Raw genomic sequence first — 12,134 nt, 5'->3', positions numbered from 1 at the left:
GGTCTGTTCAAATTCATTGCAATTTGTAATTGGTGAGATGCTCTCTTCTTTTTTTTTTTTTTTTTTGCTCAGCTGTTTCTTCAGTTCATTTCTTCTTTCTTCTTTCTTTAATACAGCTCAAGCACTTTCTTTACCAGAGCAGCAAAGTGAACACCCCTGTCATTTCCCTTTTAGCTCTTCTGGTTTCAACCCTGTAAAAATCTTCAAGTGCCCTTGAGACTTTTTTTGATCCTCCACTAAATTTCTAGAATTTTGTCCATTCTCCATTGCTCTTTTTCATTAACTACTGTGCTCTTTTTGTACACTAAGTCCTGAAGATTCCTTCTCATCTTCCAATGATATTTTGCCAGGTGTTTACAAGAAGCTGAGAAATTGAGGGTTTGTTTACATTTATATTTAACTTATTCAGGAATTTTAGATATTTTGTGGATTTTTTTTCTGTTTCAGTGTATTTTGTCTCCCTTTTGCTTTTTATGTTTAGCCGTTTTTGCCTCTGTGTATTGATCTGAATTAGAATCAGAAAGCTTTATTAATCCTGAGGGAATTTATTTATGTTACAAGTATACACATAGACAAAGGGACAAGGAACACTACGAGCTAGTATTAAAATTTGGACATGAATGACAGTAAGCTTTGTGTCCTAGAAACCAAGTTACCCAAACTATTCTAAAATGTTTCAGTAATTATTTACTGCTCTGATGCTGATCTTTCTGATTATAAGATAGGTCATTTCAATAGCAATTGACGAGAAGAATTCATAATTTATTTCAGAATTATGGTATTTGAGGGTCCCTCTAGAGTGCCTCTTTCTCTTGCACGATTTGGCTCAAAAACGAATCAGCACATCGTCATTTCATAACAGGCTTAAGTTTCGAGTTTGGTATTTTTCCGTCCAGCTGTTTCAGCTCTAGACCACAGACACAGACACACACCCACACACACAGCCAGACACACACTCTTCATCGAAATATCTATGTTTTTGGAAACTGGGCACCCAAAAACGTCAAGATCAACCAAAAATTGGAGATCGAAATTTTTGATGAATCTAAAGCTTTCACTCCTCCCCCATAGATGATACATTATGGTGGGGGAGGGTGCAAAGCAAAAATAAGCATGTAAAATGAAAATATAAATCCATCCATCCATTATCCAACCCGCTATATCCTAACTACAGGGTCCCAGGGGTCTGCTGGAGCCAATCCCAGCCAACACAGGGCTCAAGGTAGGAAACAAACTCCGGGCAGGGCGCCAGCCCACCACAGGGTGTGCACACACACCCACACACCAAGCACACACTAGGGACAAGTTAGAACCTGCATGTCTGTGGAATGTGGGAGGAAACCGGAGTACCCGGAGGAAACACATGCAGACACGGGGAGAGCTTGCAAACTCCACACAGGAAGGACCCGGGAAGCAAACCTGGGTCTCCTAACTGTGAGGCAGTAGCACTACCCACTGCGCCACAGTGCCGCCGAAAATATAAATAGAACATAAATATTAAAATAAAGTGCAATAAATCATCATTCACTAAGCTCTACAGGTACATGGTAATGAAATACAATAATTGCTATGCATGTATCTTAAAAAATCCCTAGTATACTAGACAGTAACAGCATACTGAGCTTGAAGTATTTCACATAATATTATTGCACATTAACTGAAAATATTGCACATTCTGAGAACAAAAAGTTATTTACGTGAGGACAAGTTATTGCACATCTAAGTAGTTTAGAAATGGACTGGGATATCCATTAGAGAAAAAGGAAACAGCTTATAGTGTGGATGATTGACCAGACCAGAAGAGGAGTTATAGAGTGTCATGGGTGTGGGGAGAAAGAATTTCCTGTGAAGTTCATTTGTTCATGATATCCCATTTATTACCAACCTTGCTTTTTAACCTCACAGACAAATGATTAATACTTTATTTTTACATATTTTCCAGCTTCTGCCCTCTGTTTCTTCATGGATCATGTTTCTGGTGTTGCCCTAACCATTTAATCAGATCTGCCTATAAAATATGTCCTATACATCTCTTTCCTTCATGCACTGTTAATATTCTCTCTAACTACAGAGAGCTGGCTTTTTGCCTGGCAGAGTGCATCTTTGAATTATCATGCTGAGAGGTCAACAATCCTCAGAGTTTTTTCATGCCAACATGATTGTGACAATTAGTGTTTTAGTGTATTTTTTCATTGCTGACCTTTGTTTGCAATTGTAGAGTGAAAATGTAGGAACCTTTACGTTGAGAACTTCTGGTAGATTTTTTTTATTGCATTCCTTGTCCAAGTGGATTTCTTGACTTTGGACTCCTACTCCCCTTGCCTTTCTCACCACAGTCTCTCTCTTATATTCTGTGTTTCAGTCTGAAACTATTTATTTATCTACACAGTTGACAGTTGGTGCCAGCAGCGTGCCACTGATAGTGTTGTTTCTCTTTCTTCTTAACTCAATATGTCTCTGAACAAGTACTTATGCTTTATCTTCTCTCTTGACTTTTTCATCTTGTAATAAGAGGATACATTTGTCCCTTTTACTTAATGACAATAACTCTGCAGTAACATCTGAATGTTATCATGTATTTTATCTCTCTTTTTTCATCCACTCGGGCTCATCCTAATGTGCCATCCTTGCCCAGAGCAGAACTTCCAAATCAAGGTTTTTCTGAAAGTAAACAAGTTTATTTCCAATGAACAAACTGCAGAAGGAAAAAAACTCTGGTATAATGTTAATTGTCAAAAGCAGGAAAAAAACTCTGGCTATTATCTCAAGGTTCACTTTTTGGCTTTGAAACATGCATACATAGTAAGGTGGCTGATTCACAGACTCTCAGTCCAAAATAACCACACACAAGCACCAACATGGCCATCCGTTGGCTTACAGTGCATCCAGAAAGCGTTCACAGCGCATCACTTTTTCCACATTTTGTTATGTTACAGCCTTATTCCAAAATGGATTAAATAAATTTTTTTCCTCAAAATTCTACACACAACACCCTATAATGACAACGTGAAAAAGTTTACTTGAGGTTTTTGCAAATTTATTAAAAATCAAAAAACTGAGAAATCACATGTACATAAGTATTCACAGCCTTTGCTCAATACTTTGTCGATGCACCTTTGGCAGGAATTACTGATGCCACAAGCTTGGCACACCTATCCTTGGCCAGTTTCGCCCATTCCTCTTTGCAGCACCTCCAAGCTCCATCAGGTTGGATGGGAAGCATTGGTGCACAGCCATTTTATGATCTCTCCAGAGATGTTCAATCGGATTCAAGTCTGGGCCACTCAAGGACATTCACATAGTTGTCTTGAAGCCACTCCTTTGATATCTTGGCTGTGTGCTTAGGGTCATTGTCCTGCTGAAAGATGAACCGTCGCCCCAGTCTGAGGTCAAGAGCACTCTGGAGCAGGTTTTCATCCAGGATGTCTCTGTACATTGTTACAGTCATCTTTCCCTTTATCTTGACTATTCTCCCATTTCTTGCCACTGAAAAACATCCCCACAGCATGATGCTGCCACCACCATGCTTCACTGTAGGGATGGTATTGGCCTGGTGATGGCGGTGCCTGGTTTCCTCCAAGCGTGGCGCCTGGCATTCACACCAAAGAGTTCAATCTTTGTCTCATCAGACCAGAGAATTTTGTTTCTCATGGTCTGAGAGTCCTTCAGGTGCCTTTTGGCAAACTCCAGGCGGGCTGCCATATGCCTTTTACTAAGGAGTGGCTTTCGTCTGGCCACTCTATCATACAGGCCTGATTGGTGGATTGCTGCAGAGATGGTTGTCCTTTTGGAAGGTTCTCCTCTCTCCACAGAGAACCTCTGGAGCTCTGACAGAGTGACCATCGTGTTCTTGGTCACCTCCCTGACTAAGGCCCTTCTCCCCCGATCACTCAGTTTAGATGGCCGGCCAGCTCTAGGAAGAGTCCTGGTGGTTTCAAACTTCTTCCACTTACGGATGATGGAGGCCACTGTGCTCATGGGGACCCTCAAAGCAGCAGAAATTTTTCTGTAACCTTCCCCTGATTTGTGCCTCGAGACAATCCTGTCTTGGAGGTCTACAGATAATTCCTTTAACTTCATGCTTGGTTTGTGCTCTGACATGAACTGTCAACTGTGAGACCTTATATAGACAGGTGTGTGCCTTTCCAAATCATGTCCAATCAACTGAATTTACCACAGCTGGACTCCAATTAAGCTTCAGAAACATCTCTAGGATGATCAGGGGAAACAGGATGCACCTGAGCTCAATTTTGAGCTTCATGGCAAAGACTGTGAACACTTATGTACATGTGCTTTCTCAATTTTTTTTTTAATAAATTTGTAAAAACCTCAAGTAAACTTTTTTCACGTTGTCATTATGGGGTGTTGTGTGTAGAATTCTGAGGAAAAAATGAATTTAATCCATTTTGGAATAAGGCTGTAACATAACAAAATGTGGAAAAAGTGACGCTCTTTGAATACTTTCCAGATGCACTGTATCTCCAGTATCATCTGTTCTGCCCACACTACCTCCCTTTTTCCATAAGCCTTAGTCAATCTCACCTCCAACTATAAAGTCAACTCCAAGGTCAACCTCCCTATGGGTCAATATTCAGATTCTTCAGTCCTTAGTTCAACAGTGTACTGTATGTGGAAAAGTTTTGCATTTTTATTCTAATCTTGTTAATACAACTGCTGATTATATCATTATTATTTACTTTCAGATCATAGGTTTATATTTCTTCTGATTATCATCATTAAATGTTTTGGAATGTATTGTGCAATTTTGGTGTTCTACAAAGATCTCATATAAAACAGAAATTGATATGTTGCCCCCTTCCTGTTTTAAAATTATTCAGAGAATTGTACCACAGCTTAATAAAACTGCAACTTAATACACTACAAATGTTGCCTTCTACTTTACTTGTTTTATCCTACCAATGAATAATTAAGACAGCTTGTTTAATTCTGAAAGCACCCTAACATCTAGTAAATTACTGTTACATTTGTGGTCTTTGGGCAGCATTGTCTTATTGTAAGAAGTCCAAAGTCTTTGTGGATCTAAGACTAGAAACATTTTTTTTCCTCAGGTGGCCAGAAATCATCAAATACAGTATTATTCACCCACTATTTTTTATGTCATTTCCATTTGCTACAGGGGTTGGAAATCCTGGTCCTGGACAGTCACAGTAGCCGTATGCTTTATTTCAAACAAATCTCTTAATTTAATGTCAATTTTGTTGTTGGTTGAACTTCTCCTTTAATTAGACAGATGGTTCTAGCTCTGTCTGCTTTGTCAGAATTTTATAATAATGTGTCTTTTTTTTATTGGGAAAGACATTTATTTCCAATATGACTTTTAATGCATGGGAGTCTTAATTTTTTGTTTCCTCTCCCTGCTACATTTTAATTTACTTGCTTGCCAAAAACTTTGTTTTTTATTATTTGTTTTTGTTAATCAGAAAGCAATTAACTATGAGTCACAAATAACAAGGGAGAAACAGCTCATCAGATAAACTGCAACCATTTTCATCTGTATGTTTATAATTTTAGCAGCTGATTGTACGCTGTAATACAATGTTTTGAAAAGTAGAAAAACACAAAGTTGAGAGATTTAATTCAGAAACTGGAAGAAGCTAAAGTCAATAGCAAATGATGTGCTTCAGGACCAGGGTTGCTTGTCCTACCTCACAATAAAAAATGTCTGACAAAGTTTAATAACTTTATGGTTGTTTTCCACATTTCACCTGATGATGGTGTGATAGGACATGAAAACCCCAAAACTGAATAATGTTGCTTCAAAAAATGGTTAAGTGAATGTTTTGTAAATGAAGACGTCAACGAGATTGGCATCAGTGGTGTCATCCAGCATATTCAGCATACTGTATATAATGTACACATGCACAGCATTACAATAGCATTCTCTCAAGGTAACAGTGAACTAACCTGTCGTTGAAATTGTACAGAGTATTTCTCTATAAGTTTTAAAGATTGGCAACATGCAAGCGAGTTGCTTTGGGCCAGATGGTTCATACTACTCAATGATATATCCATCCTCTAAACCCAATTATCCAGGACAGGGGGAGACTGGGACCTATCCCAGCAAGCTATGGCCACAAGCATGAACAACCACTGGACAAGGTGCCAGCCCAACACATGCTAAATACACACACTCAAACATCAGGGAATGATTTAGAATCGCCAGCCCACCTAACCTGCATGTCTTTGTACTGTGGGAGGAAACCAAAGGAGAACCCACATGGATCCACATGCAAACTGTAAGACTCCCTGCTACACTGCAGCTGTGCAAGTGCTACAGTGGTGTGAAAAACTATTTGCCCCCTTCCTGATTTCTTATTCTTTTGCATGTTTGTCACACAAAATGTTTCTGATCATCAAACACATTTAACCATTAGTCAAATATAACACAAGTAAACACAAAATGCAGTTTTTAAATGATGGTTTTTATTATTTAGGGAGAAAAAAAAATCCAAACCTACATGGCCCTGTGTGAAAAAGTAATTGCCCCCTGAACCTAATAATTGGTTGGGCCACCCTTAGTAGCAATAACTGCAATCAAGCATTTGAGATAACTTGCAATGAGTCTTTTACAGCGCTCTGGAGGAATTTTGACCCACTCATCTTTGCAGAATTGTTGTAATTCAGCTTTATTTGAGGGTTTTCTAGCATGAACCGACTTTTTAAGGTCATGCCATAGCATCTCAATTGGATTCAGGTCAGGACTTTGACTAGGCCACTCCAAAGTCTTCATTTTGTTTTTCTTCATTCATTCAAAGGTGGATTTGCTGGTGTGTTTTGGGTCATTGTCCTGTTGCAGCACCCAAGAACGCTTCAGCTTGAGTTGACGAACAGATGGCCGGACATTCTCCTTCAGGATTTTTTGGTAGACAGTAGAATTCATGGTTCCATCTATCACAGCAAGCCTTCCAGGTCCTGAAGCAGCAAAACAACCCCAGACCATCACGCTACCACCACCATATGTTACTGTTGGTATGATGTACTTTTTCTGAAATGCTGTGTTCCTTTTACGCCAGATGTAACGGGACATTTGCCTTCCAAAAAGTTCAACTTTTGTCTCATCAGTCCACAAGGTATTTTCCCAAAAGTCTTGGCAATCATCGAGATGTTTCTTAGCAAAATTGAAGCGAGCCCTAATGTTCTTTTTGCTTAACAGTGGTTTGCGTCTTGGAAATCTGCCATGCAGGCCGTTTTTGCCCAGTCTCTTTCTTATGGTGGAGTCGTGAACACTGACCTTAATTGAGGCAAGTGAGGCCTGCAGTTCTTTAGACATTGTCCTGGGGTCTTTTGTGACCTCTCGGATGAGTCGTCTCTGTGCTCTTGGGGTAATTTTGGTCGGCCGGCCACTCCTGGGAAGGTTCACCACTGTTCCATGTTTTTGCCATTTGTGGATAATGGCTCTCACTGTGGTTTGCTGGAGTCCCAAAGCTTTAGAAATGGCTTTATAACCTTTACCAGACTGATAGATCTCAATTACTTCTGTTCTCATTTGTTCCTGAATTTCTTTGGATCTTGGCATGATGTCTAGCTTTTGAGGTGCTTTTGGTCTACTTCTCTGTGTCAGGCAGCTCCTATTTAAGTGATTTCTTGATTGAAACAGGTGTGGCAGTAATCAGGCATGGCTACGGAAATTGAACTCAGGTGTGATACACCACAGTTAGGTTATTTTTTAACAAGGGGGCAATTACTTTTCACACAGGGCCATGTAGGTTTGGATTTTTTTCTCTCTAAATAATAAAAACCATCATTTACAAACTGCATTTTGTGTTTACTTGTGTTATATTTGACTAATGGTTAAATGTGTTTGATGATCAGAAACATTTTGTGTGACAAACATGCAAAAGAATAAGAAATCAGGAAGGGGGCAAATAGTTTTTCACACCACTGTATATCACAGTGTGCCTAATTCATTGATTAACCTATTTGCATTAACTTTGGCCTTTCAAAATGTAGGAAAAAATACACTTTATTTGAGACTTATGCAACATAGTGCGCTCTTTTAAGAGAAGGGTAGTCACCACCGGCGGGCCCCTTAAACTCTGCCAAATGTCAGTAATACCATGGTTTGAAAGTAAAGACATCACTTAGAAACCTGCAAATTTATATGGTTATTAGTTCAAGAATTTTCAAAACAGGCTTTTGTTAAGCCAGGCAAGGTTACTGGGGGAAGGGGATGGGGACTGAGTAGTTTTAAGTAAACTTGGTGTTGCATATTGCTTATGTATGGTTTTATAAATCTGACTTTTTTGTTGTGTGTGTATATGCTATTTTTTCATTTCTGGTATAAGTAAAAAGTATAGTATGGAATCTAAGCAAGGTTTAATATATGAGGTCATAGAAAGACTGTGGACCATCAAGATAAACATACATTTTGACTTTGTTATTCTACAAGTGTGTTTCAATTAACTACTTAAGCCCCTGATAAACATCATTAGCTATAAAACCTGGGAGCATAGGGTCTTTAAGCATCAGACACCCAGCATCCCACTGGGTTCCTTACAGTCCATATCCTTGTCAGATCAGTTATTTACAAAGGTTATTGTTTTTAGGTACACTTTAGGGCTCTGAGCACTGTGATATCCTATTGTGCCATAACAATGTTTAACTTTATAAGAAAAAGAAATTCATGTCAATGGTAACATATGCTTTCTTGGGATTTGCCATCCTCAAAAACACTATTACTGACATGAAAAAGTCAATTTAACCAGGAATAATTCTGACTTTCAGTGGCTTGTCTTATACAGTTCAAAGTATATTTATCAAATCATCGAATGCTTTTGATAGTTGGTTTTGGCAATACTTCATATAGTCCAAATTTTTACTTGCTTTTGTTCTTATTTTCTGAACTTCATTAGGAAACCAGGCTAGTAAGTTGATATCTCAGTTTTAAGATAATAAAGGGACACAACAATATAACAGTAAAACATAAGTAGTTAAGGAAAATGCCTTTGTAATTTTATAAGTCATTAAGCCATTAGGTAATGTTTTTTCAAGCATTGTTTTGTTATCTCACTGTGTAAATGCTTCATACATTGTGGATATACCTGTATTCAGGGAATAAAAAATAATCAAATATAATTTTATGCATGATATGATTATCAACTTTTAATGCGATATCTACCCTGTTTGATTATCCCTTGCTGGAAAGTTAAAATGTTGTATTGTTTTTATGATTCATACCATCTCTTATTATTATGCATAATATAGCACATAGTTATCCGTTTTCAATATTTTAATTATACTTTGCTCCTTTATTGTAGGATTGACCTCCCACCTATGCACAAACCACCACCTCCTTATGCTGAAAGAACTGTTTTGGCATTACAGCCTGTACATACTACCCAGGTAAATACTTTCTGATTTATAGAATTATTTAAATATTTTTATTTTCCAAATATATTACAGTTTGAATCCGATGAACTGATTTACTTCAAATCCGACAAACTATACAAATAATGAGATATATTGGAAAGAGTTCAGAAGGAGTGGTCTGCTATGTTTAATGTATAAATGTGACCCATTTACAGTGATTTTCATGCATTAAGCACTAGAACAACTTGTCCATCCATTATGTGAACCTGGAGGCCAGTAAACCTTAATAACTTATTTCATGCTTTCATTCCAGCCTTAAATTACATTTAAATAGTAATTGAATAAGGCGTGCAGGGAAAAAATTGTTGAAAAAAGAGGACATGCTCTTTAATACAATGTTCTTCACTAGCCATTGCAAAGTAATGAGATATGTTACACTCTCCACTGCTCAATGCATTGGTTAAATTCTCTTTATCAACCAGTAGGTGGTACAAGTATAGTGTGCCATTTTTTTACATAAAAAGTATAGGTAATAGAAATAATGCGTTCAGTGGGTATAAACAAATGTTGTCTTACAATGAAATATTTGATAGGAAACATTTCCATTAATAACATAAAAAGTTAAATTGTGAAATATAAGCCACTTCTTTTCAAATATTTCTGAATGATTATGCATATAAATAAAAAATTATTTCATAGTTAAACCCATACAACCATGAAATGTTTGAAATAAGCCCTTTTTAGGTGAATACATCTCGCCAATGTACGTGATTTTTCACTAGCAAAGTTGTTCAAGGTTTCTCATGTTGGATGAGAATTATTGATGATAAGTGTTTATGAACTCCATAAGTTCCAGACTTTTACTTAGGCCATTCCAGAAAATTGTTTTTTTATTCTAAAACCAGTAAGATTTAGGCTGTATAGTATAAAGTATGTTCAAGTTATTATCCTCCTATAGAATGCATTTTTTATGAAGTTCCTAGCCTCTTGCAGACTATAGCATTACTTGCCCAAGATTTTCTTTTTCATTTTTTTTTATTTAATTTATTTTTTTTTTACTTTGTGCCATCTTTTAATAGTGTGTGTCTTTTCAGATACTCTCATAGAGAAAAATTCCTGGATTGCTTCACAATAGAGATTTTTATCATTATAATTATTATTTATAATTATATGTGAAGCTTTGGTTATGCCAAAAAAACATTTCCAACAGCTATGCCAAAAAACAGCTTCCAACAGTTTTTATCACCTTAACATACAGCTCCTATTTACAGTATTTACCACCAAATCAACATTTGTATGACGAGTGTCCGCTGCTTGAATTATAGAAGACTGCATTTTGCTAACTGTTGCTATAGGCCTAGTGAACTTATATAGAGCTGTACTAACCCAATTCTGAGGATCTCAGACAACACATAAAGACTGAGCAGGTCACCCTAATGCTGTGCCCATGCCCAATAACTTCAAAAGACAAAATAGTGGTGCTTGGTATGAATGAATAATTGGTAATTCATCACCATCTCAATTCAAATAATTTATTTGATTGTAAAACTTTGTGAGATCACAAAGTGCATCTATTCATGTTTCTTAAACCATTTATATATTTATGTATATTAGATGATGTGTAGGGACACAAGATGGGAGAATTAGAGAAGACGTTGTGTGGTGTCCTTCATGGCCTTTCACTGTTGATGGATGGATATATATTTAAGGAACTAGCCTTTCCAATACATTTTATTTATTGATTTTACTGTAAACGTGATAGATTTCAGGGTCCCTGAAACTATTTTATTATTGCTAAACTATAACTGTGACTAAAATTACAAAAACGTACATTTAGTTAAACAAAATATATTAAGTATATTCTGGTGCTAAAATCAATTTAAAAAATCAGGAAATTGACTTGGATTGTTTGTTTAATTTATATTTATATTTTTACTTGATGAACTGACAGATGAAATTTGTGGCTGCGTAGAACTTAAAGGCACTGGTAGTCATCATTTCTTTAAAATGTCTGTGATGGTCTGACTTTCTTTAAAACTGAAACTGCAAAGTAAAATTGGTAATTAACACAAACAGATGAACAATGCTCAAGGATAACTTCAAGAAAATCAGTTGTGGTATGGCTAAGGCTGCCACCTCTTTAACTCTGAAAAGAAGGATAATCCAACAGAAAAATAACACCTAATTTAAGGATATATTAACTATAGTTTAAGCATCTAAAAGTTCTTAAATTAACAGCATTCACACTTATAGCCTTATGTTGAATGCTCAAGTAACTTAATGCTCAAAAAAATTATGCTTACTCAAGAAAAACAGTACAGTTAAATAAGGATGAGGAAAGACAAGAAAAAATACTTTTACTATATTATATTCTTTTACATTCTCTAGATTTTTTTCCAAGTCTTGCTTTTTAGAAAATATTAAATAAATTCAGTATTTCAGCTTTTTCAAGGAAAACAACCCTACATGAATTTTAAAAATGAATTTCAAGCCCTGTACTTAGTAGAACAGTAGCCATTTATAGCCATATTTATAGTTCAGTTGAAACCTATGCGTGTTTGCTTTCCTTGTGTAAGACATTAATTGACTAAAAAAAAAAGGGAAACAAAAATTCTGAAGAAACAAATGCAAATCCACAAAGAGTAGATGGTCTATCAGATATAAATCCATAACATTAGTGATTTATCGGAGCAGCTGTATTCATACATTTAGACCTTCCTGAGTGAGCAAATTAATCACTTGAGATGCTGTACTCTGCAGTGGGCTGGCGCCCTGCCCGGGATTTGTTCCTGCCTTGCGCCCTG

The 12,134-nt window shown here is 36.7% G+C and overlaps 1 protein-coding gene across 1 annotated transcript in view; it reads left to right on the top strand.

Moving 5' to 3' along the window:
• Positions 1-12,134, top strand: part of nectin3b (nectin cell adhesion molecule 3b) — a 531,994-nt gene that overhangs the window by 499,839 nt on the left and 20,021 nt on the right. The window contains exon 7 of the mRNA XM_039744956.1: positions 9,279-9,363. Coding sequence (XP_039600890.1) covers positions 9,279-9,363 — 85 coding nt within the window. The remainder of the gene's footprint in view (positions 1-9,278; positions 9,364-12,134) is intronic.

The sequence above is a fragment of the Polypterus senegalus genome, chromosome 2 (assembly GCF_016835505.1).
Source record: "Polypterus senegalus isolate Bchr_013 chromosome 2, ASM1683550v1, whole genome shotgun sequence".
In the NCBI taxonomy this organism is placed as follows: domain Eukaryota; kingdom Metazoa; phylum Chordata; class Cladistia; order Polypteriformes; family Polypteridae; genus Polypterus; species Polypterus senegalus.
This window is presented reverse-complemented; position numbering and strand designations above follow the sequence as displayed.